Source organism: Ochotona princeps, chromosome 2 (genome assembly GCF_030435755.1).
Source record: "Ochotona princeps isolate mOchPri1 chromosome 2, mOchPri1.hap1, whole genome shotgun sequence".
Taxonomy (NCBI): Eukaryota; Metazoa; Chordata; class Mammalia; order Lagomorpha; family Ochotonidae; genus Ochotona; species Ochotona princeps.
Window position 1 is genome coordinate 12,788,186 of NC_080833.1, and position 27,360 is coordinate 12,815,545.

At 47.4% G+C, this 27,360-nt stretch overlaps 1 protein-coding gene across 4 annotated transcripts; it reads left to right on the plus strand.

Annotated features, from left to right (window-relative positions):
* The first annotated feature begins 1,117 nt into the window (after positions 1-1,117).
* OTUD3 (OTU deubiquitinase 3) lies at positions 1,118-27,065 on the plus strand. Of its 4 annotated transcripts, none has more exons than XM_058676153.1 (8): positions 1,118-1,477; positions 10,790-10,938; positions 14,602-14,714; positions 17,309-17,431; positions 22,758-22,889; positions 23,329-23,428; positions 24,978-25,162; positions 26,325-27,065. In XM_058676153.1, the coding sequence occupies exons 1-8, from the start codon at positions 1,257-1,259 to the stop codon at positions 26,484-26,486; spliced, it is 1,185 nt and encodes a 394-aa protein (XP_058532136.1). In that variant the 5' UTR covers positions 1,118-1,256; the 3' UTR covers positions 26,487-27,065. The 4 variants fall into 4 exon arrangements, with proteins under 4 accessions (XP_058532136.1, XP_058532145.1, XP_058532152.1 ...); XM_058676162.1 differs by having other exon boundaries at positions 22,758-22,865; XM_058676169.1 differs by having other exon boundaries at positions 1,326-1,463.
* Positions 27,066-27,360: the final 295 nt, after the last annotated feature.

The window sequence follows — 27,360 nt, forward strand, 5'->3', positions numbered from 1 at the left end:
TTGGCAAAAACTAAGAAAATAGAGGTTAGTGCCCAGGTAGGGTGAGACAATAAGATTTCTAAGGGTAGAAACATCAGGCTCTCAGGAATGGAGACAGAGGCTGGATGGAGTTCAAAGGCAGAGAAAGCAAAGGAATTATGGCAGAAACCAAGAGGGCTAAGAGGAGCCAGGAGAAGCGAGAGGAGGAGACTAGCATGGAGTTACAGTCCAGCACTTGGGAGAATGGGTCAGGAAAGCCAAGCATTCCACTTTGCCCAGGACTGCTCAGGGTGAAAACGAGTCTTCCTGCAACCCAGGAAAGCCTGCAGTCTGAGCCGAGCTAGGCTGGTCATCCTGGGGCGGCTCTGGGTCCCTGGAGGTCCATTAGTGATCTCATGCAGAGGGCAGGGGTTGCCGAAGGAGAAGGACAGGTCTTGGAGGCGGGCTAGGTTCTGCCTGTTGGCTGTGTGATTGTGCAGTCACTTAATCTCCCTGGTCACTTCCTGCATTTTGGGGACGACCCAACAAGAATACACCAGGTAAAGTGCCACTTCCAATCAGGGGTACATCTTTTTGCCTATTGTTTCATTCATTTCTTTTTAAAGAGTTATTTTTATTTGAAATGCAGATTTATAAGTAAGAGAAGGAGAGACAGAGATTCTCCATTACTGGGTCACTCCCCACATGGCTGCAAAGGCCAAGAGCTGAGCTGATCCGAAGTCAGGAGCCAGGAGCCTCCTCCCGGTCTCTGTATTGCTTTAACCACGCCACAAGCGGGGAGATGGATTGGTAGCGGAGCAGCTGGGACTCAAAGCAGTGCCCAGATGGGATGCCGGCGCCTGCAGACACCCCTGTTTGTCACTTCTCTAATACCCTCTGTTTCTCTCTTGACCTTCTTTGTTTTTTGATTGATTTGGTGGTGGTGGTGGTGGTGGTGGTGGGGGAACCTCTGAGTCCACCGGCTGCTCACGCGAAGGACTACTCCTACCGCTAGGGGAAGCACAGAACACACCAAGAAGGGTGCTTCTCTAGCTCCGCGGGCACTCTCTGTGGTGCCGGTCCACCGAGCCCCAAGGAGGGCTGGGGGCGGGGACTCTGGTCACGTGAGGGCAGGCCTTGGCGCGTGCGCAGGCGCGGCGTCCGCGTCGCCGTCGCCGGGCTGTGTGGCCCGTGGCCGCTTCGCCTGCTTGCCGGCTCCTCAGGGCCCGGGGCGGCCGGCCGGCGGGGTCCTGCGGTGCTCGCGCCTTTGGCGCCACCGGCGCCGCGGGCTGTAGGCCATGTCCCGGAAGCAGGCGGCCAAGAGCCGGCCCGGCAGCGGCAGCCGCAAAGTGGAGGCCGAGCGCAAGCGGGACGAGCGGGCGGCCCGCCGGGCCCTGGCCAAGGAGCGACGGAACCGGCCCGAGTCCGGCGGCGGCGGCGGCTGCGAGGAGGAGTTCGTGAGCTTCGCCAACCAGCTGCAGGCCCTGGGGCTGAAGCTGCGGGAGGTGCCGGGGGACGGGTGAGGCGGGCCGGGAGCGCGGGAGGCGGCCCTCCATCCATGGGGCGGCAGGTGGCACGGGGGACAGCCGGGGACCCAGCCGGGGACCCTGCCGGGGACCCGCCGGAGCTCTTGGAGTGACGAGGCCTCTCTCAGCCTCTCTGTGTCCGCCAAGGGGCTCATCCCGCTTTTCCTGTGTGCTGGTTTTCGCTGCAGCCTGCCTGCGTTTTCTCAACATAACCACCTAGCCCCGTTCCCCCGGGAATAGAGAACGCCTTCAGCACTTTTTGCTGAGTGAAGGAGAAAAGCGGCACAGCCCGTCCAAAAGCAGAGGACGTTACAGTGTAAAGCCAAGGCTGGGTGGCAGACCACGAGGTTGGGTGCTGACTGCAGGTGACTGGGTGGCTGGGTCCTCGCAGGAGGTTGTTGGGGAGCAGACCAGAGCGTGCACGGGTTTGGGAAGGTTATGGGGATTCTGGGGCTCCTACCTCTGCACCCCGCTTCCCGCCAGAGAGAGCATGCCTGAGAGAGGGGCCGGGAATGTGAGGGAGGAAGGTGTGCAGTCACCGAGGAGCTCCAGGAACTGTGGTTTGTGTCACTTGCAGCGAGCAGTAGTTACTGTAGCGGAAGCAGGTCACTTGCTGCGTCCGGTGAGCTCTGCATTACCTGTATGCATGTGTGGGCCGTGAGTCAGGGAGCCCCTGGGAAACTCCATGTGTGTGTATTTGAAGGAGCGTGAGGGAGCGCTGAGCCATCTTATATTTGAACTCACGGTTTCCTTAAAAGAGGTTCAAAGACCACATCACCTCTCCAGGCCCTGGAGAGTCTGAACAGTGATGGGTGGCAGGGGTCTCACAGAGAAGAAAGTGGCCAGTCCACCCTGAAGTAGTCGGGAAGGCCACCTCATTCATCCAGCACTCACATTCCTCTGAATGAGGCATCCCTTGGGAATCCTGGGGTGGACTAGCTCAGCCCTCTCGGTGTTCTGGCTGATGAGAGTGGTAATGATAGGCTTTACCGGGTGATGGGCGGGCAGGTGTCAGCATCTGTTAGAGCGAGAAGTGTTTCCTGAGGGAGCAACCGTGTGCCATGGAGGTGAAGCTGCTGGTTAAGGTGCCCACGTCCTCCATGGGGCCTGAGTCCAGCTCTTGGAGCCGCTGCAGGCTCCAGCTTCCTGCTGGAGAAGCAGCAGCCATGGCCCAAGTCATGGGGTCTCTACGTGCCTGTGGGAAAGCTGAAAGGAGTTCCTGGGTCCCCGCGTACAGGGTGTGAGCCAGTGGACGGGGTGAAGTATGAAGTTAGGGTGCTAAAGGTGAGAGTTCTACTCTCTTCCCCTATGATCTGATCACAGCGTTAAGTAACCCGAGACAGTGTCCTGGCTGGAGGCATGGTTTTGACAGTGTGATACTTCCAGCATTTTGGAACCACTGGAGACTTGGGGAAATGAATTGGTTGGTTTGCTGTAATGTCGTATTTGTGTAAGTTGACCAGTTTAACATAGATTAGCCAGGGAGAAATGTATAGGGTTTTGAACGAGGGACAGTCCTTATATACAGTGTGCTGTCTAGAGGATAGGCTGGTATAAATTGAATTCAGTTTCTCCAGACAAGAGTGTTTAAGCTTGATGTTGGCTTTAGGATGTGACTGGCGTAGTGTGACAGGAAGTGTAGTGATCCGACGGCACAGTATCAGCATCTCTGAACCTTATTCACGTATTGCACCGGAGGGAGCCCCGAGTCACGTTTCTCATCAATAGTGTTCTAAAATTGAAGCATAGAAAGATTACTAATTTTGATATTTGTTACAAACTAGTCATTTTAATTTTCAATTTTTGTTATTTTTTTAAGCTCAAATGCATACCTGGACATAATAGCCCTGGTGAGGACCTGCCAATGGCCTTCTGCATTTATTTGTTGATTAAAGATTTATAGATTATTTGTAGGGCAGAGTAACACCTATTCATTTCAGTTTTTATTTATTTGATATAAATAAGTTAAAACACAGAGGTAGAAAACGATCTTTTCATCCCCGATTCGCTCCTCAGATGCCGACAGTGTGCCTGGCTGGGTCAAGCTGAAGCCGGGAAACTCTGTCTTACTTAGATGTCAGGGACCCAGCACTGGAGCAGTCACCGTGGCCCCCAAGGGTGCACATGAGCAGTAAGTTGGAAGCAAGCCAGGAGTCAAAGGCGGCTGCTCCGCTCTGGGTGCAGACATCCCAAGCGGCGTTTTCACCAGTTGGATCTTGGTAGCAGAGGGGTACTCATGGTCACCTCGTCGGATCTTCTTACACCTCCTGTACGGCAGTCCTGTTCTAACACCTAATTAGATGGTTGCCAGTGTTTTAAGATTTATTTATTTTTATTACAAAGTCAGATATACAGAGAGGAGGAGAGACAGAGAGGAAGATCTTCCATCCGATGATTCACTCCCCAAGTGACCGCAACGGCCGGTGCTGTGCCGATCTGAAGCCGGGAACCAGGAACCTCTTCCGGGTCTCCCACACAGGTGCAGGGTCCCAAAGCTTTGGGCCGTCCTTGACTGCTTTCCCAGGCCACAAGCAGGGAGCTGGATGGGAAGTGGAGCTGCCGGGATTAGAACTGGAGCCCATATGAGATCCTGGCGCATTCAAGTTGAGGACTTTAGCCGCTAGGCCACGCCGCTGGGCCCTTCCTGCATTTTTAAAAAAGATATTTATTTATTTTATTAGGAAATTTTACAGAAAGAGAAGGAAAGAGAGAGATCTTCCATCTGCTGATTAACTCCCCAAAAGGCCACAGTGGCCAAGAGCTGAGCTGATCCAGAGTCAGGAGCTTCCTTCAGGTTTCCTACATGGGTGCAGGGGCCCAAGAACCTGCCCCATCTTCCGTTGCCTTCCCAGGCCAGAAACAGAACTGGCTTGGTGGTGGAGCAGTTGAGATTCGAACTGGTGCTCCTATGGGATGCTGGTGCCACACGACAGAGGGTTAGTGTGCTGTGTCGCTGCGCTGTCCCCTCATTGGTATTTTCAACCTGCAGACATAATTTGGAAGTGCTGATTCAGACTGTTAGATTCTAGGCAAGTGTTTGTCAATCCGTAGCACCTGGTGTGCTACTGGAAACCCCTGGATGGAATCAGGATGGTGGAATAAGGTGAAGACACATTTAAACAGATGGAGAAACATTAGCCAGGGTGAAGCAGAGAGAGCACATTCCAGGAAATTGGGGAGGACATACCAATAACAGAAGGGCAGTAAAGACAACGGTGTACTGCTGCAGTGACCAGAGACCCCAGCAGCATTCTGAACTACGTACCAACAACCAGGTGGGAATGAGAGTTCACTGGGACCTCAGGAGGTAAACCCAGACAAAGAAATGCCTCTCTTGCTGTTTTCTTTGATTTGACCAGGAGCAGAGGCAGAGCAGCAGATCCCAAACAGGCAGTGTGGGAACAGAGTGGATTGAATCAGGCACCATCTTGTGTAGTGAGGCAATAGCTATGGGACAGGACTGCACATGCGCTAAGCTGGTAGCGAACTCATTTTGGGCTCAGTGTATTGTAACAACGTGGCATCCTGTGGGTTCCACCCAAGATAGGTCCAGATAGCCCTCATACCTGATGTCCAGCAGATCAAGAACTCTAGTAGTGGCACATCAGGTGCCATTTTGTACAGAATAGAAAAGGCTTTAAGACTGCATTGCACTGGTCCCACAGGGAAAATAATACCAACTTTGGCATCAAATGGGTCAAAAAGGCCCGTGTGGCCCTCAGACCTAATAGCCAGCAGGTTCCAGCAAGATCAGCACCACCAGCAACCTAGCTACATAGGACAGCTGGTGTCTCCGTAATCCTGGGAACTGCTCTAATTGGAAGTAGGAGAAAAGTTGTACAGACAACAGTGCAGCTTCAGCATGGTATCACCATGAATTTAATTACCATTAAATTAAAGCAGAGAGCGGTGAGCCAGGAGCTGGGACTACAGAGATCATGGTGGAAATCTAACGTAAAAACCCAGACCTGGAACTCGCTGGAGGGAGTGGCACAAGTGATTGCAAACAAAGAGCCGTGTACCAACCACAATAAGTAAAATCGAACTGTAGACCTGTGGGTGACACAGCTTAGAAACCTACCCCAAGGAGAAGAATCTGCTAACCAGAACTACAATGACCAAGGGCAAAAGAGGAGACAAAGGCACAGTGAATATTATTGAAGACTCCCCTGCAAAGGAGCAAAAGCCTTTGTCAACCTCAGAGTTCACTGAGGAAGACATCGAGAAAATGGAGGACACAGAATTCAAAACACTTGTTATAAAGCTTCTTATCAACAGCAAGAAGCACATGCGGGAATTTAAAGACTATGTCACACAGGAAATAACAACACTGAAACAGAATCAAGCCAAATTATTGGGAATGAAGGGCGCAATAAAACAAATATTCTGTAAAAAGTCTTAGTAATAGGACAAAGGAGGCAGAAGAAAGGATCTCAGAACTGACAGATATTTCCTGTCACCAAGGAGAAACAAACAAAAAGCTGGAAGCAGAGCTGGATCAGGCTGAACAAGTATTCAGGAATTGAAAGACACTATTAAAAGGCCAAATATGAGACTTATGGGAGTCCCAGAAGGTGCAGAAAGAGAAGCTGGGTTTACAAATGTATTTAATGAAATAATAAGGGGAAATTTCCCTAATCTGGAGAAAGATTTGGGAAACAACATCCAGGAAAGGCACAGAACTCCCAACAGGGTTGACCAAAAGTGATCTTCACCACGACATGTGATCATCAGGCTCTCTTCAATCGAACATAGGGAAAAGATCCTTAAATGTGCACGTGAAAAGAATCAGTTGACATATAGAGGAATTACAGTTAAATTCACAGCTGACTCATAGATCATAGAGTAGCATCAGTTTCTTCAAGAAGGTTCTTGATTTTCATTTCTTCAGCGACACATTAGTCATTCAGTAGTGTGTTATTTAACTTCATGGCATTGTAAGTTTCTTTTTTTTTTTTTAAAGATTTATTTTTATTTTTATTACAAAGTCAGATATATATAGAGAGGAGGAGAGACAGAAAGGAAGATCTTCTGCCTGATGATTCATTCCCCAAGTGAGTGTAAAGGCCGGTGCTGTGCCGATCCAGAGCCAGGAGCCAGGAGCTTTTTACAGGTCTCCCACATGGGTGCAGGGTCCCAAGGCTTTGGGCCATCCTCGACTGCTTTCCCAGGCCACAAGCAGGGAGCTGGATGGGAAGTGGAGCTGCCGGGATTAGAACCAGCGCCCATAGGGGATCCTGGTGTGCTCAAGTTGAGGACTTTAGCCGCTAGGCCACGCCGCCGGGCCCGGCATTGTAAGTTTCTGTATTTTTTCCTGTTTTGTTTTGCAGCTTTTCATCTAAGGGGATGTATAGTATCTGTGTAATGGAGACTACCATATCCAGATACAGTGCAGTATGCATCTCTACTTCCAGACAAAGATGGACTCCCAATGAAACTGTTAACTATATCTTGACAATAGGATGTTGGACTCTCTGCCATTGTCCATGCTTGCGGTGATGGACTTATGACTGTTTATAAAGAACTATAGTAATAATATGAGTGGGGAGGGGTTTTGGGGAGGGTTAGGGAAATCCCAGGACCTATGGAACTGTATCATAAAATAATAATAAAAATGGGGGAAAAAAGAAACCCCTGGATGGACTAATTTCTTTGGCCTCAACCCTAGTGTGAATCAGTCGGCTATAGATGAGACCCAGAATTTTCATTTTCTAGTAAATTTTCAGGTGATGCGGATGATCCTGGTTCAGGATCACATTTTGAGAATCGGTGATTTAGATCTTTGCTCTCCAGTAGAAATATAATGTGAGCCAATTTTCCAGTCGTCACGTTAAGAAAGTCGGAAGAGGGAGAGAGCTGGCTTGGGCTCCCGGCTTCAGGCTTCAGCCCAGCCAGGACTGCTTGGGCATTTGGTGGGTGCATCCGTTGGTGGGAGGTCTGTGTTGCTTTCTGTCTTGAAAATAAACAAAAATCAAAGTTAGAAGGAACAGGTGAATTGAGTTTTGTTGTATTTAAGCCAGTTTATGTAGAATATTGCCACTTCTACTGTATGATCAATATAAAAATTACTGATGAGATGCTTTACATTTTTTAAATGCAAACTTATTCAAAGCTAGCATTTTATGCTTGTAGTGCACCTGTCTGTGACGGCTGCATTCTGAATGCTCGTTAGTTGGGTGTGGCTGGTGCCTCATGTATCAAGCAACCCGGGTCTGGAGGACCCCTGAAGGCTGACAGTCCTGAGTCTGGTAGATCACTCATGCTGAGGTGGCTTCCTTTTTTTGTTTAGTGTACCAGAATGCACTTGTGTGTCTCTGTAGCTTCTGAGTTTTCATTTTATTGTACTAGTAAATCTTCTATTCCATATGGCAGAGAGTTGGAGCCCAGGATCATGCCCCCCTGAGGTACTTTTAAGCTAAATCTCGTCAATTCAGGTTGTTCATGTTATGCAGTTTAATGCCACCTGACCTCATCAGGATGTGTCTGTTGAATGTGGGTAACCAGAATGGTGCCAAGTGCCACGGCATCCAGGAACCATAGCACTACAGTGACTTGGATTCTCTTAGAGGTCAGAGATTTGACCTTGAAGACCAGAACAAAACTTCTCCCCTCCTTTCCTTCTCATTTCCTGTAGTTGCAACATAACATGCATTCATGCTTTGCTGGTATGTATATTCAAATATTGTCTCATGGAATTATTTAATGCCCAAACCTCTTAGACGTGGCTTGTGTAATTGGTTGTTTTTGTGAACTCAAATGCAAGACCTTCTATCCCTGAAGCCAGGCTGAGCTGCTTCGTTCCCTCCCTCCTCCCCCCGGGACATTTGACAGTGTCTAGAGAGACTTTTGGTTGTCACAGCTGGTGAGTGGCTGGGAGGTGGTGGAGTGCTGCTGGCATCTGATTGGAGAAGGCCAAGGCTGCTTGTCCACGTGCTGCAGCACCTGAGGAGACCTCCCCCGGCTCAGAGGAGCAGAGCGACTAGTGGGGAACCTGTGCTGCACACAGAGGTGATGGTGTGGACGGCAAGCAGCTCGCATCTCCCAGAGGCCTTTGGGCAGCGCTGCCTCGTTCAGCGTCTTCCTCCCTAAGGAAACCCAAGTCACTGTATTGTTTGTTCATGTTTCCTGTGTCACTGCCTGAAGCCCAGTTAGAAAAGGAATCGATTTCAGTGTAGCTGGACTTGTCTGATAAATGTACAAAAATGGATACATTTAGTTACCCCTAATTCGTTTTGGTGTTGGCATTTGTAGGCTGGAGCCAGGTTTTCCCTGGGTTGCAGTCCCACCAGCTGGCTCTATGAGCTTAAGGGATAGTGCAGAACCTGCCTTATGGAGTGGTCAACTCCAAGCCCACTGAGTGCAAGCGAAGGACTCTGAACAGGCTCTGGTCCTTGGGAAAGAAATCTCCATGGTGGCTTCAGGTGGATTCTCCGCCTGCGTCTGTGGTGATGTGTGATGTTCTACCTGTTTTTCTGCCTTTTCTGGACAGCATTGGCAATGTTGCTAGTATTCTCTGTGAGCATGTTACTTTGAATTTTTAAGGCATTAAAAGTAAAATAAAAATACATACTTTTTGTGTTAAGTCTTACATCTCAAAGTACTCTAGTGATAGCATGATGCTTAAAAGCTTAAGGAAAGCTGAAAAGAGGAAATGTTTTCTCTGATACCTTACATTTGAAAGGTTGAAAAATGATGACTGCTTGGGCCCAGCGTGGTGGCCTAACGGCTGAGAAATGATGGCTGCTCTTGCTAGATTTTAACAACAGACTCATCAGTGCTGTATGTGGAGCCTGTATTCTAGCCCTTTCTAGAATCCTGTTACAGACTTATGTAGTTTCTTAGTTTCTAATTTATAGTCTCTATTTAAAAAAAATTCTTCATTTTTCCTGTCAAAATTAAAAGGCAAGGCTGTAAAATCTTTATTCATTAGAGGAAATTCCTGCTGCCCTATAATGTTCTATTGAAAATCACTTTTCTGGTCTGGCATGATGGCTCATTTGGCTAATCTTCTGGCTGCAAGCACCTGCATCCCATATGGACACCAGTTCTAATCCCGGCAGCTCCACTTCCCATCCAGCTCCCTGCTTGTGGTCTGGGAAAGCAATCGAGGACAGCCCAAAGCCTTGGGACCCTGCACCCGCGTGGGAGACCTGGAAAAAGCTCTTGGCTCCTGGCTCTGGATCAGCTCCACTCTCGCTGCTTATGGCCATTTGAAGAGTGAACCAACAAAAGCTCTTTCTCTCTGTCTCTCCTTTTCTCTGTAAATTTGTCTTTCCAGTAAAAATATTTAAATCTTTAAAAAAAAAATCACTTTTCTCAGTTGAAAAACAAAGAATGTTTTCTCCTATGTATTGAGATCTGAAATGCTGAAAATGCTGAGTTTATATTTTGGGATTAAAGTGTCACAGTTTTTCCTTTGCAAGAATAAACAGTTTGTTGTGAACCTGGTAGCTGTTAGCTTTAGCATGCTGTGCTGCCTTGGTTCTCAGGATACCAGATTGTGTTTGTTTTATTTTCATCTCTGTGTCTGGGCCTCTCTGTTTGTGATTTAGTTTGGAATCTCAGATGTCTTTGAGGCATTTAAAAGTAAACACAACTTATAGTTTATTGCTGACATTTTAATTTTAGAAAAGCAAAACCCAGTATTTAAGGTTTTTATTTGGCAGGAATAACCTGGGCGTTGTTGCCAGATGGGTGGCAGACAGGTGGGGGGTGAAGGGGAAGTGTCTTTTTGCAGTGCACCTGCTGTCCACTTGCTTTCCTCTGGCTTTTTCCACTGTCCTGCTGGAATGCAGCATGCTGAATTCAGTTGTCTGTACTGGGAGCTTGGGGAGAGTAGAAATTGCTGTTCTTTGAGTCCCCTCTGTTGGATGGACAAATACGAAAGTGGGTGGCTGTAGTGAAAGTTGTTTCCGAAAGAAATCCGCTGTAGGATCCCCAGCCCTCAGGTGCGGGAGGGCATCGGAGGCCAGGGTGCAGTGTTCACACAGTTCATCTCACGGGCTCGGCTTACCACGTGTCTCATGACTCTCTCGAGGCAGCCAGCTGGTGAGTGGGGACAAGAGTTCCTGTTTGGAGTCTCCGGAAGGTCATGTGGTTGAAGATCTCTTGTGCCCACCCCCCATTCCAGGATTTGGGAAGAACTGTGGACTATTAGCGTGGAAGCTTGACTTCTCCTGTGTTAGCATGGGAGCTGCACGTTCCGGGCCTGAACGGTTTTCAGGAGGGGCTGGCTGACACGAGGCATCATTGTTTCAGACAAGTTCAGTTTTGGAAGGTCTTGACCGATTCTTTTGTTTTGACAGCAATTGCCTGTTCAGAGCTCTTGGGGATCAGCTGGAGGGACACTCACGAAATCATCTCAGGCACCGACAGGAGACAGTGGACTACATGATAAAGCAGCGGGAAGATTTTGAGCCGTTTGTGGAAGATGATGTTCCCTTTGAGAAGCATGGTAGGTTCGCTGTGGGGTGTGGGCGCCTCGGGGGTAACACACTGAGTGATTAGCCCATCAGCATCCCTGGTCTCCTCCTAGGGTTTGAATTCCAGCCTTCGCTTGTTGTAAAAGGTTACAGTGTGCTGGGCAGATGGGAATCCATACGTTTAAGCGTCAGTGCTTTTCATTAAAAAATGCTGGTGTCAGTCGACTTGAGCTTGTGTGATTTTTCAGTGGGGGTGAGAAAAGCTATAAAGTAAGTATCCCGTGGCACGATGGTTGGGATGCTGCCTGGTTTGGAATTCCCTGTCTGCTTCCAGCCAGCTTCCTGCTGGTGTGCACTCTGCGAGGCAGCAGTGATGGACAGCTCCTCTCCTTGGGTCTTTGACACCCGTGTGGAAGACCCAGATTGAGTGTGTGGCTTTGTCTTTGGCCTGGCCCAGCTCCAACTGATGCAGGCCTTCGGAAATTGAACCAGTGGGTAAAAGATTCTTTCATCTCTCTGTCTGTCAAAATGGAATTTTAACCATGTAAAAAATAGTGTTGCTGGAAGACTGATCCTGTTTTAACAAGTACATAGATGATAGAAGAAGTCTGGAAAGGGCCTGACATTTTAGTTAGCTACACTTTTCAGCTCTCAGTTGCTCTCTCTAAACCTCCATAAAAGGAAGAGAATAAAAGTACCTCTCTAGTAAGATTTCTTGAAGATTGAATTAGAATACCTTCCTAATAATGTTTGTCATCTTGGAATGATGAGACTATGGCTATTTTAAATTATCTCCTGTAGATTAATTTAAAAATTCATTTATTTGAAATTCAAAATGGATTAAGAGATCTCCTGTCTTCTGGTTCACTGAAATGCCTACAGTTGCCATAGCTGTGCCCAGCTGAAGCCCCCAGCCTGAAACTGAATTCATTGTGGGCGTTTGGAACTCAAGTACTTGGGCTGTCACTTGCTGCTGCTCACAGGGTGTGTTAACAGGAAGCTAGAGGTGGAAAGTAGGGGTGTGGTGTTACGGCGCAGGGGTTAAATTGCTTCCGGGAATGTTGGCATTCCATTTTAGCACCAGTTCAAGTCGCAGCTGCTTTGCTTCTGTGCCAGCTCACTGCTCGTATGCCTGGGAAAGCAGTGGAAGATGGCTGCAATGCTTGTGTCCCTGCTGCCCATGTCGGAGACCTGGATGGAGGTCCACCAGATCCAGCCAGTATAGCCATGTGAGAATTGAACCAGTGGCTGAAACTGACTGGCTCTGTCTCCCTTTCTCTGCAACTCTGCTTTTCAGATAAATATGTCTTAAAGAAGAAAAGAAAAAAAGTAAAAAGAAAAAAAAGAAGCAGAGCTGGGATTTGAACCAGGCACTCTAGTCTAGGATATGATCCAAACATATCCGTGTTTTCATTGCTGCATCAAACATTTGACTCTACTTTCTAAATATTGCTAATTTGTAAATGGTTATGTATTATTCAGTTAGAAAAATCAACAAGGTTATATTAACTTCTCACCAAAACCTAAAAATAATCTGTTAAGGCAAGTCACTTAGAGATATGGATTGTTTTTTTTTTTTTTTTTTTTTTTTTTTTTTTTACAAAAAGCTTTATTTATTTGAAAGACAGAGTGACAGAGAGGGTAGAGACAGAGAAAAATCATCTGTTCCCTTGTTTATTTCCTGAATGGCCTTAATAGGGCAGGCGAGGCAGAAGCCAGGAGCTTGGAACTCCATCTCCCGTGTGGCCACAGAGGCTTGGGTCCTTGGGCAGTCTTCCCTTGCTTTCCAAGGTGGATAAGCAGGGAGCACTCCAATATGGGATGTTGTAGGCAGTGGCTTAACATGCTCTGTCATGATGCCAGCCCCTTTTGATTCCTACTTAATACACACGTATTTAGTAAGAAAATATATGTAAGATTTGAGACATTAATTTCGCCAGATATTTAATGAGGGCATACTATGCCTGGGTACTGTTTTATTTATAGATAATATATTTTATGCATTTTCTTCATTGAGCTTGGTCTTAATCATCTCTAATCAGAAAAGAGAGTTGTTTTTGAGTTTTAGACAGGGAAGCCAGCATGCTATTGGATGGAGAGAGGGGGTTAGAGGGGAGGCTGCTAAGAATGCTGTCCCCTTGGCCGTACGAGAGACAGGAAGGGTTCACCTGAACAGCTTCGGTGAGAAGGGCCCAAGCCAAGACAGGGTTTGTCCCTGACAGAACTCACTGGGGAGGAGGGTAGCAGGGGGTGAAAGTGGTTTTGTTCTGAAACGTCACCAGGTATGTCAGAAGGTTGTTGCTCTGTAAGAATGTGACAAGGAGGTGTGAGTGGCTTTGCTTGCCGGAGCAGTCAGACGAAGCCCAGCTTTCTGCATGTGCTTCTTGTGTCAGTAGAAGACTAGACATGCCTCCTTTGCTATCTGTAACTGCTTGTGTTATCCGACCTCCGTGCTCTCCTGTGAGGCTCTTAAAGTCACGGACTGTCTTCACATAGTGTGGACTGATCTCATTGCCCTGGACCACATCATTTTGATCTGTCTCCTTTGCTGTTATAATCCATAACAGTCTGAGGAGACAGATAAAAATTAGCCACAAGGGAGTTGCACAGAATAGGAAGGTTCCAAACATGAATAATCTGTTGTCCTGGGAACAGAGCATCTTCGTGGCATCAGTATGTGGCAGTACACACATACAATATGGTCAATTAAGAAGGCTGACCCAGCTTTGGTACCCAGAGTTTTTGTTGATTGATCAGTTGCTTGCCTGTGTTAACAGGCTGGTATCCCATGGCTGTTAGCATGGGCTGGTAGCAGTTTTGGTTGAGAGTGAGCCCCATCAGGATTAGCAAAGACCTCCTTGTTCCCATTGGGAATTCCATAAGGCTAGAAGTCACCTCCCAGGATCCTGTCTGGACAAGATCAGTTTCCTCAGTATGCATGTCCTTTCCAGAACATTGATCTTTCAGTAGTGCTTGTCTTGTTTGCCTTCCACTGGTTGTAAACTCCTGGAAGGACCGCAGAGCAAGGGTTTTGGAGTCAAGCTGCCGGGCGCAAGCTTGGCTCGGCTCTGTGTGGCTCGCTGACCCTGGGTACAGTTACAACTATCCTACATCTCTAAAATGGCCTCTTGGGCATTTGGTGCCCTTGTGCCACATCTGACTGTGTCGGTTCAATCCCTGGTTATCATCCCTGACTCCAGCACTCCTACCAGTACAGCTGTGGTGAGGCAGCAGGGATGGCTCAGATTGGTTGGGTTTCTGCCTTCCACGTGGCAGACCGGGATTAAGTTAATGACTCTGCTTCAACTTTTTGCTGCAGTTTGAGAGTGGAATCAGTTGGTGAGAGCTCTGTCTTTGCCTCTCAAATAAAAGTGAAAAGAGTGATAAATTTAGGAGAAGTACTTGTAGTGGTAGTGCCTGACACATAAACCTTCATGGGTGCAAGTGTTGTGCACATCCAGCATATGGGAAGCACCCAGACAATGTGACAGGAACACATGAACGGATCTTGCTTTGAGCAATACCTATTGAGGGCTTGTCCATATGTTATACTCCCTCACTCTGATAAAGCCAAAGAATTTTACAAATAGGCACTCTTGTCTCTTGTTGTTTAGTATTACATAAATACCAAATCCTGTGTGCATTTGAATTTTTCCATTATAAAGACTTGGTTTTTCTTTCCTCCTTCCATGCAGTGGCCAGTTTGGCAAAGGCTGGCACTTTTGCTGGCAATGATGCAATCGTAGCCTTTGCAAGAAATCATCAGTTGAATGTGGTGATTCATCAGCTTAATGCCCCTTTGTGGCAGGTAGGTCACCTACTCAAGACTCTGTGTTCTGTTCTTATTCAAAAATGAGCTTGGAAGATATGCTGAGGTGATAGGGCTTGACCTGTGATGCTGAACTCCAGTGTCTTGGAGAGAGAACTTGGGCTGTAAACCTAACCAAAGACGGGACTCTGGTGTGGGATTCATCCTTGTGCCATTTGCAACTGAAACCGGCACGTACATCGGAAATCTTTGAGGGTGCTAATACTCTTCTTACTCAGGAATCATTTAGTTGGGGATCCTGGGGCAGAGAGGTCACACCTTATGAAATTATTTTATGAAATTATTTAAGTAATTCTATGTGTTTAGAATGTGTGTAGAAATATGTCTCTCCAGTTACGTATGCGTGCTTTCTGTGGCTGTGTGAGGGACCAGGACAGCGCCTCTCGCTGTTTGTCAGGAAGGTTATTCACAGTGTCCTTTTAATCTTATGCTGCCTGCCTGTGTACATTAAAAAAGTGAAAGTCAGTTATAGAGGCAGCTTGCACAGGTAGCAGAGTTCAGCCTTCTTGAGTGAGTGTGTGTGTGTGTATGTGTGTTTGTTTAAATGTTTTTGGTAAACACATCTGTGTAGTCACTGCTGTCAACATAAGGAATGATTCTACAGGAGCAGCAAAGATTGTTTCATGTCCTATCCCCTGTCCCCAGCCTCTTGGCATCTCAGTCTCATTGGTCCTTCAGGGCTTTTCCTGTCTGGTGTTGTGTAGGTGGTATGTGTCTGCCACAATGTCCTTTTTAACAGAATTATGCTAGACCAAAGTCAATGGGCTAGCCATGGGTTCCTGAGGAATCTTACCTTGTGGGGGTGTGATGAGCAGAATGAAACCAAGACACGGACCCCGGGGAGAGCTGGCGTGTGCTCACGGGGCTCCCTGAAAGAACGGTCCATGAGCTAACAATACCTGGTACACTTACCCAGACTTACATACTGCTTAGCAGAAGTCACCAAAATAGTTAGAATGTACAACGTGATGACCCTCACCTTGAAGGAGAAAGCAAGGTGTCCAGTAACCTTCCTTTTCCTCTGTTGACAGCCTAGTTCTTAATTACTCATTTTGCAGTTATAAATTGTTTTCAGGTTTGTTGCTGTAGTCTTTCATTAATTGCAGAACACTGGAAGTTTGTATTTTTAATACTATTTTATTTTCATTGGATCCTCCCCATGTCCTGCCACCTCAGAGAAGCTTCTTATAGAAATTTTATTTGAACATTTTTTTTCTTTGAGAGAGAAAATGTGGGCTCCAGAGAGAGCGTGCGCCCATCTGTTGACTCAGTGCCCGAGTGCCATTGTGGCTGGAGCTGACCAGGGTGATGCTAACGGAGCCACCACCTCCTGTCTCCCAGGCACTCATTAGCAGCAGTCTGGAATCAGAGCAGAGCTGGACCTGGGCGTCCTGGTTAGCAGCATGCCATGGGTGCCTTTGCCAAGCCAGTACTTGCCCTGGCATTCCTAGCATTGGTCACAAGTACCTTGAGTCAGGAACCTTGCATTATTTATGGTTAGTAGCTTATATTTAAAACATGGAAATACTGAAGCCTACTTTTTTTTTTTTTTTGCTGATTAGAAATAGAAGATGTGTTGTGTGTAAGACAGTCTTTTATAATTTGCTGACTAGTCTTCCAATTATGTTTTCTATTCGTAGCGCACATTTATATTCTGAATATTAAGTGTGTAACAGCTTCAGGAATGATGTCATTGAGAGACTAGTAACAGTTTTCCTGTCTCCCTGGGAGATCAGTGGCATGGTCAGTATTTGCATGTGTCCCAGGCAGGTGCTGTACTTGGATGCCCGGGTTTCTACAGCCGAGCTGCCGCAGTCCTCACACTCTGCCCTGGTGCCTGCTGTGCCTTTAGACCACAGATACTGTTTACATTCTCGGTGGTATTTTACTACTTGTGACAGTCACTAAGAACTGGAAAGGGGGACTGATGTGTTGGAGCTTTGAGTCAGTATTGATTGAAGATGGTGAGAATGCCGTCAGAGTTTCTGTGCAGGTGGTGGTGGTCTGGGGACAGCTGGCCCTGGGGTCCCAGCTGCTTAGAACACCTTGTGAGGGGTACTTCCAGGCCTGTGCATTGCCCTGGTGCTGAGTCGCGATTGTGTTTTGAAATTGATGTAAGTGGAAGCTTTGGATTTGTTGCTCATGTTTCTTTAGCTGATGGAAAATGCAGCTATTTTAATAGTAGGTGAATTTACTGTGACTTGTAAAGATGTCGGGCCCCTCATTTATACAGCTTCCTGTGAAGGTCACAGGAGAGGCTTAGCAGTTTGCTGTTTGGAATTTTGTGTTCTTTGTCTGGACCCCAGGTTGTGTTAGCTTCAAGCTCAAGGGATTAAGAGGCAGGCAACATAAACAAAAAACATGCTGCTTGTTTTTTAATGTGTTTTTGTATGAACTTACTAGCATAAGTTACATATTAAGTGAGCACACTGAAGCCTACTAGGGTGGGAGAAAGGTAATTCAAAGGTTGCTTGTGGCATGGCCAGCCATGTGCCAATCAGGGCCTCTGGACAGTTAGAGAGGTGTCTGCCCTCTTCAGATCCTTGTAGCCTCTTGCCTTCTCTTGCCTGTAGATTCGCGGCACAGATAAGAGCAATGGGAGAGAACTCCACATCGCCTATCGCTACGGGGAGCACTATGACAGTGTCCGGAGGATCAACGACAACTCGGAAGCACCTGCTCATCTCCAGACCGACGTGAGTGAGGCCTTGACTTTCTGCTGCGTTCTCAGCCCTCAAGGGGCAGGCCGAGAGCCGTGTGACATGGAGCTAAAGTTGGATTTTTTTAAGAGTTTGCGGCTTGGCACCAGCACGGTGGTTCAACAGGCTAATCCTCCACCTGCAAGCCCTGGCTCCCCATATAGGCACTGGTTTTATTTTTATTGGAAAGGCAGACTTAAAGAGAGACAGAGAGAAAGATTCTTCATCTGCTGGTTCACCTCCCAAATGGCCACAACAGCCAGAGCTGAGTTGATCCAAAGCCAGGAGCTTCTTCCGAGTCTCCACGCGGGTGCAGGATGGCTTTGGGCCATCCTCAGCTGCTTTCCCAGGACACAGGCAGGGAGCTGGATGGGAAGTGGAGTAGCTGGGACATGAACTGGTGCCCATAAGGGGTGTGACTGCTTACAGGTAGAGGATTAGCCTGTTGAGCCACTGTACCAACCCCAACTTTTAATTTTTAAGATTGTTTTAATTTTTAAGATTGTTTTTTAATTTTGAAGATTTATTTTTTATTTGAAGGGGATGGTTAGAAGGAGACATACAGATCTTCATCTGCTGGTTCACTCCGCAGATAGCCACAATGGTCAGTACAGGGCCAGGCTGGAAGTCAGGAGCCAGGAGCTTCTTTTAGTCTCCAAGTGGGTACAAGGTCCCAAGAACTTGGGCCGTATTCCTCTGCTTTTCCAGGCAAATTAGCAGGGAGCTGAATCGGCAGTGGAGCAGCTGGAATACAAACACTGCTAGGGTGCCAGCGTCAAAGGTGGCATCTTAATGCACTATGCCACTGTGCTGGTCCTGGGACCTGGCCAGGTCTCTTGCATGACTGACAGAGACCAGAGGCATTGCCTGCTGCTTGGCAGGGTGTGCACGAGCAGAAGCCGGGATTAGGACGTGGGATATGGGACCTGGACATTTTTACCAATGCTTGTCCATCTGTCTCTTATTTGAAAGGCAGAGTTACAGAGAGGGCTCTTCCATCTGCTGGTTTACCTCCCAAATGGCTGCAGCGGCTGGGCTGGGAGCCAAGGACTTCATTGGATTTTCCTCACAGGGAGCTGGATCAGAAGTGAAAGTTCAGCTGTGACATGAACCAGCGCTTATGTGGGATGCTGGCATTTTGGTGTCACAGATGGTGCTTAACGCACTGTGCCACCCTGCTGGCGCTTTAGCTGCTGTCTTAACTGTAGGCCACGTGCCTGCCCCACTGTGACCTTCTCAGCACTCTCCCACCCCCAGTGATAGCGTCTTGTACATACTGCATTCCCATACTTGCATGGAGTCTTTTCTATGGAACGCACATTACAGTTCCTAACAACATGTAGGGTGCTTCCTGCTTCCTTTCAAAAGGGTGCATAGGGGCCAGTGCTGTGGCAAAGCAAGTTAAACCACTGCCTACAGCGCTGGCATCCCACATAGGCCCTGCTTCTAATCCATGATAATGTATTTGGGGAAGCAGCAGAACACAGTTCAAGTGGTTGGGCCCAGCACCCATATGGGAGACCCAAAAGAAGCTTCTGGCTCATGGCTTCCACCTGACTAGCCCAGCCATTGCAGCCATTGTGAACCAGTGAATGAAGACCTCTGTCTCCTGCTTTCTCTGTAATCTTTCCCTTACACATATATAAAAAAACAAGTGCTAGAAAGAAAAAGCTACACGGTGTCCCACAGTGTGGATGCATCCTAACAGTTGTAAGCAATCTGTGACTTGTAGACTTTGAGACGATATTTGCCATTGCATGCAACACAAGGTGCCTCATTTCACCTGTGTGTGAGTGTACCTCCTAGGAGTTTCCTCCCACACCAGACGGGTTTTGTTGTTGTTGTTCAAATATTTGTTATTTGAAAGGCAGAGTTACAATAGAGGGAGAAAGACCCGGGAAGGGGGAGAAGGAGAGATTTCCCATCTGCCGGTTCACTCCCCAATGATTCCAACAATTAGAGCTGGACTGCTCTGAAGCCAGGAACCAGGTGCTTCGTCTAGGCCCCCAGGCAGGTGCAGGGGCCTAAGGCCTTGGGCCATCCTCTGCTGTTGTCCTGGGCCACTGGACAGAAGCTGGATTGGAAGTGGAGGAGCTGGGACTCAAACCGACGCCTGTATGGGTTGCTGGCCCTGCAGGCAGCAGCTTTACATGCTGCTCCACAGTGCTGGCCTCAATCAGATTTCTGAAAGGTATTGCCAGATTACTTCTGGGTTTTAGCAATTTATACTCCCGACTGCAGTGTGTGGCTCTTTGCCTATGCAGTGTAGTACCAAATTTTCAATTTTTTTTTTAAGATTTACTTTTTTAGAAAGGCAGATATACAGAGAGGAGGAGAAACTGAGAGGAAGATGTTCTGTCTGATGATTCACTCCCCAAGTGACCATAATGGCCGGAGCTGAGCTGATCCAAAGCTAGGAGCCAGGAGCTTCCTCCGGGTCTCGCAGTGGGTACAGGGTCCCAAGACTTTGGGCCATCCTCGACTGCTTTCCCAGGCCATAAACAGGGAGCTGGATGGGAAGCTGGACTGCCAGGATTAGAACCAGTGCCCATTTGGGATCCCGGGGCATGTGCAAGGCGAGGACTTTAGCCAAGGCTATCGCTGGGCCCTACAAAGATCTTTTTATTCAGGAGTTAGAATTCTCTCATGGTTTATCCTGGTACTTTTATAGGTTTATTTGTTTATGTATTTATTTTCATGAAGTCTTGGCTTCTTTGGGGATTTACGTGCAGATAAGGGGGTAAGGATACAGTTCACCTTCTTATTTTCCCTGTGATGACCTAATTGTATCCAAACTGTTCTTGTCCTTCTGTTGTCTGTTGATTCAAAGTGCTGCTGTTAGGGCTGGGTGTCAGGGTGTAGAAGGTCAAGCCTGCACGTAGGACGACCACGGTGTGAGTCCTGGCTGCTCTGCTTCTGGTCAAAGCTGCTCTGTGCATCCTGGCCGGCCGCAGTCAGTCCCAGGGCTCGCCTTCCGCCCACAGGGGAGGAAGCGGCTGGGGTTCTGACTTGGCCGGCTCAACCCTGGGTGCTGCCCGCGTGTGGGGAGTGAACCAGCAGATGGAAGATCTGGCATCGCTTTTCAAATAGATGCACATAAATGGTAAAATGTAAAATAAAATACGAAATAAATGTTATCAGATGCTACTTTTTCCCCTTAGATCCTGTGTTTTCAATATTATGTGTGTTTATTTGTAGAGATTTGGTTTTTTTCCCCACTCATCTGTCTGCTTGGTGTCTCATTGTTACAGTTAGTATGTATTAAAATTTAATATTTTTTTACCCATAAATTTTCTTGTAGAAATCTCCTACCTGTTCTTCCTTTAAAAATAGAATCTGTGTGTCTAGTTAAAAAAAAGTACTGCTGAGTTTTTAAATAGTGATGCCATTGGTAGGTTAATTTAAGGAGAAGTTGACTGTTTTGTGATGTTAAGTCTTCTTGCCCAGAACCTGGTGTCCTTTTTGTTTGTTCAGTTGAATTTTTTTTTTTTTTTTTTTTTTTGCGATCCATGTTTGGAACAGTTTCCCATGTTTTGTTGAATTTGTTCTTAACTGTTTTGTTTTTTTTCCCCTTATTGTAAGGAGAGGGTTTTATTTCCCTAAATCCTAGCTAATCATTATTTGCATGTGAGCTCATTACTTGCCTGAATGTGCTGCAGAATTATAATTTTTTTCAGTTTGAGATCCCATCCCTATGGTATAACAGTAGTCACTGGGCACACACTTGCAAGCACGGCTCGTGCCCTGCGTGGTCCCTCCTCCCTCTGCCCCTGCAGCAGACCCCAGCCCTCCCCTCTGCCTTCACCTGCACTCCACAGCTCGTGGAAACGGGCTTGTCTCGCTGGCTGGCTGCCGGGCATTGCTTCTGCTCTCGGTCCCTGGTTCTGTGTCTTGTCTTTTTCTTTTTTTTTTTTCTGTCTGTTTAATTTTATACTTCTGATTTCTTTATTTTGGCTAACATGTGTGGCTGTTTGCCACATGTTAAATAATGGTGATGAAAACCTTTCTTTTACTTTATGGCAATAAAGACATCGTCCTGTGAATTAGCAGTGGTTACTTAACCACACCTGTGCTATGAAACCTTTCTGTGGCTCCAGTTATTCACCAGCGTGTGCTGTTACTAGCACTTCTGCATAAATCCTTTTTATGTTTGACATTATTTTCTTTGGCTAAATTCCACAACTATGAATCAGCCGGGCCAAAGACTCTGGTAAAACTCATTGCCAAATTGTGAAGGTGTAATTTTTTATGAGATTGCTTTATATCAGCATTCTGACACATAGGCCGTTTGTGGCTGGACTCCACTGAGTCCTCAACAGGCTGAGAGCATTGGAATGTCTGACATACACCCATGGACCGCATCAGTGGGGGACAGAAGGAGAGGGCTGTGGGGCTGCCGGAGAGGTGACTGTCACCTTCCTGATTTAGACTCCTGATGGCTGTTGCTTGTGGCTTTAGAATTTGGACCGACACATTCCCCCAAGTGTGGTGGCATGTACCTGGGGTTGGATGAGGCATGTTCGTCTGTGGCCTTTCACCTGGGACAGAGCTTCAGGCCTAATGCTTGCTGATGGTCACGCAGGGCTGGGAACCAAATGAGAAGTGCATGCATTTTACTTCTTTTCTTTTTTCTTTTCTTCCTTGTGTCAGAGATTTATTTATTTGAAACACTGACAGAAAGACAAGGATACACAGACATCTTGCAATCACTGGTTTCCGCCCCCTGATGGCTTCAATGGCTGGGGCTGGACTGGAGCTTCATCTGTGTTTCCCATGTAGGTGTCGGGGGCAAGAAAGCCTCAGTTGTCTGCTGCTGCTCTCCCAGGTGCCTGTGGCAGGGAGCTGGATTGAAAATGGAACATCTGGGGGTTGAACCAGCACTCTTGTGGGATGCCAGCATTGCATGTGACAGCTTAACTTGCTGAGCCACAGAGCTGGCCTCTGGTTGTAGGTATTTCTTCATGGCCAGCGTTGGTCTGCAAAGCTCATGGGGTGCACATAGTACAAGATCTTCTGTTGCCGGGATCACAGCTTTGGAAAGCAGCTGAGACAGAGGTGTGCTATCAGAGGCTGAAGTCCTCACCATGATGTTGGCATCTGGAAGCCACAGGGACATTAATGCCATCCCTGGGCCCACCTTTTTAGTTCTGCGGTGTCCTGGAGTCTCAATGTATGGATAAAATCCAGCGTCGTTCCTGCTGGTCTACTGAGTGTTTTCAGGATCTTTGGCCCTGTATGTTTGCTTTTTGATGACAGTGTTGAAGAATCTGAGCATGGTTTCCTTCTAGAGTTCTGTGATGATTATTCTGTGTGTTTCCTTTAGTTTCAGATGCTTCACCAAGATGAATCGAGTAAAAGAGAGAAGACCAGGACAAAAGCAGTTGACTCTGAAGATGACCTGAGAGATGAAGTGGAAGATGCTGTCCAGAAAGTTTGTAATGCAACTGGATGTTCAGTTAGTATTTCTGTCGTGCGGCTGTGGTTGATGAGTTGGCACTGTGTGTCACTTCCCTGCTGTTCTGTAGCATCCTGCAGCGCGCCTGCACCTAACGGCCAGAGCCCTGCGGGGTATTCAGGGTGGCTGTGTCATAGCTGTTGATTGACTCCTTCTTGTTTGCTGGACTTGACCCAGTTCTGCTCCGAATCCTGAAGAAATATGTGCCTTTAGTCTTTGACTAGAGCTTAGTGAAAGTACAAAAGGAAATTCATTTCCTAACATTGATTAAATGGTTATTTCAAGTGACCAGCTGTATTGAAATCAGACGTTTTCTACGTGAAATAAGTCTTGACTGAAACTTTTTAGTTCTCATTGTTACGTTTGTGTTTACCAGGTTGTTGAAGTACAGCAAGGTAGGAAGTGTGAGAACTGAAGTCTTTCTTTGTTTCTTGGATAGGATTTTGATTTAATAGTCCAGCGCCTGGAAGCTGAGAATTATAACATTGAATCTGCAATACTTGCTATGCTTCACATGAACCAAGGGAGAAGAAATAATAGTAAGTTCACGACTGATGTTTAGGACTACCGTGTTGGTGATTTCCAGGTATTTACTGAAAGGTCATAGGTGGCAGTTGCACGATGATTGATTCATCCGTTCAGAAAGTGTCTACTGAGTGCCTTGTATTTCCCCTCCCCCCGCCCCAGACTAGGTTCTGGTCCTGAGAGAGCGTGGTTTACGGGTTGAGAGGGCGTGGTGGGAACAGGTAACCGGAGGAGTTCATTGAGGGTGAGCGGTGGACACAGTCTCAGGGCGTGGAAAGTGTCAGGGAAGACTGTGCTTTTAGAAATATGACCCCTTTAAAGCCACAGCAACAAATGAAAAAATACCCCTTCCTTTCCTTTTTTTTTTTTTTAAAGATTTATTTATTTTATTACAGTCAGATATACAGAGAGGAGGAGAGACAGAGAGGAAGATCTTCCATCCAATGATTCACTCCCCAAGTGAGCCGCAACGGTCGGTGCGCGCTGATCCGAAGCCAGGAACCAGGAACCTCTTCCGGGTCTCCCACGCGGGTGCAGTGTCCCAATGCATTGGGCCGTCCTCGACTGCTTTCCCACGCCACAAGCAGGGAGCTGGATGGGAAGTGGAGCTGCCGGGATTAGAACCGGCGCCCATATGGGATCCCGGGGCATTCAAGTTGAGGACTTTAGCCGCTAGGCCATGCCGCCGGGCCCTACCCCTTACTTTCTGATGGAAATATTTTGATTAATATATAAACTGGCAGTTTAGAATTTGTCTTTTTACTTGAGCTGAGTTTAATTTGGGACTGAGGAAGAATACAGTGTAATATTTTACTAATGTTGAAAGTCATTTTTCTGAAGCTATCTGTGAACACTCAGTACCAGATGCTGTTTCTGGTGTACAGTTCTGCATGGGATTAGCTGTTTTATTACTCATGTTCTGTATTTGCTGTGCTTTTAGTTACTTGCTTGTGGGGATTTTAAACAGCATTATCCAGGGTCTGTGCTAATGCATGAGGGATATACCAGACAGGAGGTAGTGTGGCTGCAGAGCCGCGTTTTAAATTGTTTTGAATTTGAATTAGTTTCCCTGTAAATAGCGGTTTGTGGTTGGTGGCTCCTGTGTTGTACAGCACAGCTTTAGAGCCCATTTCTTTTCTGGGTTTTGGGTACAAAGCAGTTTGGGGAAACAAAGTATCCTACTGGTGGGGAGCTGGTCATAAAGGCTGGGCAACATTTTTTTTTTTTAATATTTGCTCCAAATTTTATGAATCACTTTTCCTGAATCACAGGACTTTTGTGTGTCCTGTTGTATTGACTTGACGTTAGGGCTTTGTCTATAGCACATTTGCTTCCTAAAGTCAGGGGCCTGGGATGCTGGAGGTATACTGGAGCCATCGGGACAGGCAGGACACGGACTGCTTCCCAGAAAGGTGGTCTGTGTCCCTCCCTGTCCCCAGTCCCACCAGTATCAGGTGACATCAAATCATTGTACTGAATTTGGAGCTCATTTCAATTTTTAATTTTTTAAAAAATACAGTGTAACTATTAGTTCTCACTGTAATAAAAATCTCTCCTGGGCAGATGCAGAGGCGAACCCTGAGCCCGGTGGCCGAGAGCGGACGCAGCATGGCCACTTGTGGGAAGAGGGTGGCAGCGGCACCAGAGTCTTTGGAAACCAGGGCTTAAATGAAGGCAGGAGCGAGCACAGTAAAGCGCAAGCCAGCCCTAGTGAAGAACACAAAGCAAATAAAAACCAGCTCTCAAAGGTATGGGGGCTGAGGTCAGAGGGCCAGGGACCAGCAGAGGGGGGCCAAGGGCTGAGGGCTGTGGGGAGGGAGCGGCTGTTCTTTCTTTTGAATCAGTGGTGGGTTCTGTCAAGCTGAGTAAAGAACTCATTCTCCTGTTGGGTGACTGGAGTGACACTTGGGAGGAAGAGTATCCCGAAATGGCCAAGTGAACATCATCGTCTCCCTGGTCCCACTGTCCATAGGAACTCTCCCCATGTCAGTCCACGTTGTCTGTCAGGGTGATTTGTTCGCCTTATTTTCTTTGTGTCCCTGGTCAGAGGGCATGGACATGGGACTCCTTTCAAGTCTAGTAAATGATCAAGTGCTTCCCAGACGGTGGTCCATGTCCCTCCCTGTCCCTCCCTGTCCCACTCCCATCAGCAGTAGCTGATATTTCATTGTACTGAATTTGGAGTTCATTTTAATTTTAATTGCTTTTAAGATTTATTTATTTATTTTAAAGAGTTAGAGAGAGACAGAGGTCTTCCATCTGCTGGGTCACTGTCCAGATGGCAACAGAACCAGGACTGGATTCATCCAAAGCCAGGAGCCAGGAGCTTCTTCCACAGCTCCCACGTGGGTGCAGGGCCCCCAGCACTCTGGCTGCCTTCCACTGGTTTCCCAGACATGTGTGCAGGGAGCTGAGTCAGAATTGGAGCAGCTGGGACTTGAACCAGAGCCCACCACAGTGCTCTCATTTGAAGACTTACCCAAGAAGTTCTGAGTACTTCTTGTAACAAATCACCCTGCATAACATGTCCTGTAACATGAAAAGCCACAGGCATAGGCAAAGATGCAGTGAGCCTGTGGACATGTGCTTGGCATTCATGGGGCGTCTAGTTAATGTGGGGAATGGGTGCGGGCATGTTGGAGTATTGTGTCTCGCTCTGTTTAGATTTGTGTTTCTTGAGGTCGTTGTGGTTTGGTTGTCAGGAGAATTGAATTGTTTGCCAGGTCAGCAAGGGGATAATACACATTTAAATGGAATTTAAATACTGATGGAAAATTCATCGTTTTGGCCTCTGTACCTTGCTGAGAAGCTTTCTGTGCGCTGTGTGTCGGTCAGGCCAGTGTTTTCGTTCCAGCAGGCAGCAGGAGGCAGCTGCGCCAGATGCCTCCCGACCGTGGGCTTTTCTTCTAGGTCACAAACAGACAGAGGAAGGAGCAGCAGCGACTGGAGAAGAAGAAACGCCAGGAGGAGCGGCACCGGCACAAAGCCCTGGAGAGCAGGAGCGGCCCCAGGGACACGGATACGAGTGCGCAGGTCACCCTGGTGAAGACCTTTGCTGCTCTCAACATCTGACTCCCGGCCTCCTGGGAGCGGTCCAGAGCAGACGGAGACTGGGGTGCCTGGGCCAGGTCCAGGGAAGCCACGCTTCACAGAACCCACACATTAGCTCCAACGTGGAGTACGTTTCCTTGAAGCTGCCTTTTCTTTGTTCAAAGTTTAATTTGATGTGTTTTGTTTTATGGAAGTTGAAGCCGTTCACCCTCGGTAATGCCAGCTTAGGGTGGTGAACGTCAGGGTGGACGGAGAGATCAGGGGGTCCTTTCTGTGTGTCGCTTTGTGTGCAGAATCAGCTCAGTGGGCCTGGGAGCTCCCCTTAACATGGGGGTGAGTTTTGCTGTAATTATTCCTAAAATAGTTTACAGTAATTGTCAGAAACTGAACTGCAGGTTTCCTTCGTTTCTCTTTCATTTGCAAACAGATGTTACCACATAGGGTAGTTTCTAATGATCTCCAACTCAGGAACAATTTAGATTTAATTCTCTTCTAAGCCAAGTTTCTCAAAAACGAATTCAGGAAGTGTTTTCCCAAAGTAGTGTGATCTGAGAGTTGTGGAAATGAAGTGCGTTTCCTTCCCTTCTGACCCTGGTTTCAGTTGGGGTGCAGGTGCTGTGAGTGAGGTCATCTGTACTCAGGCCGTAGGACCAGTGCGCCTGACCATCAAGTAGGCCTGGAAGTTGCTGGTGTCTGCTTCTTGACACTGGGAGGATGGTGTGTTTCTGCTGAGAAAAAATTCTGGGACTCTGTGGACCAGTCAGTAGTTGTAAAGGGAAAAGTCACGGCTGCCTGGAGCTTTGTCTAAGTCTAGAATGTTCTTTGCTGAAGTATGGAAAGACGTCTCGTGTACATCTTAAATAACTCCATTTTCTCCCGTGCTGCTGTAGCCTTA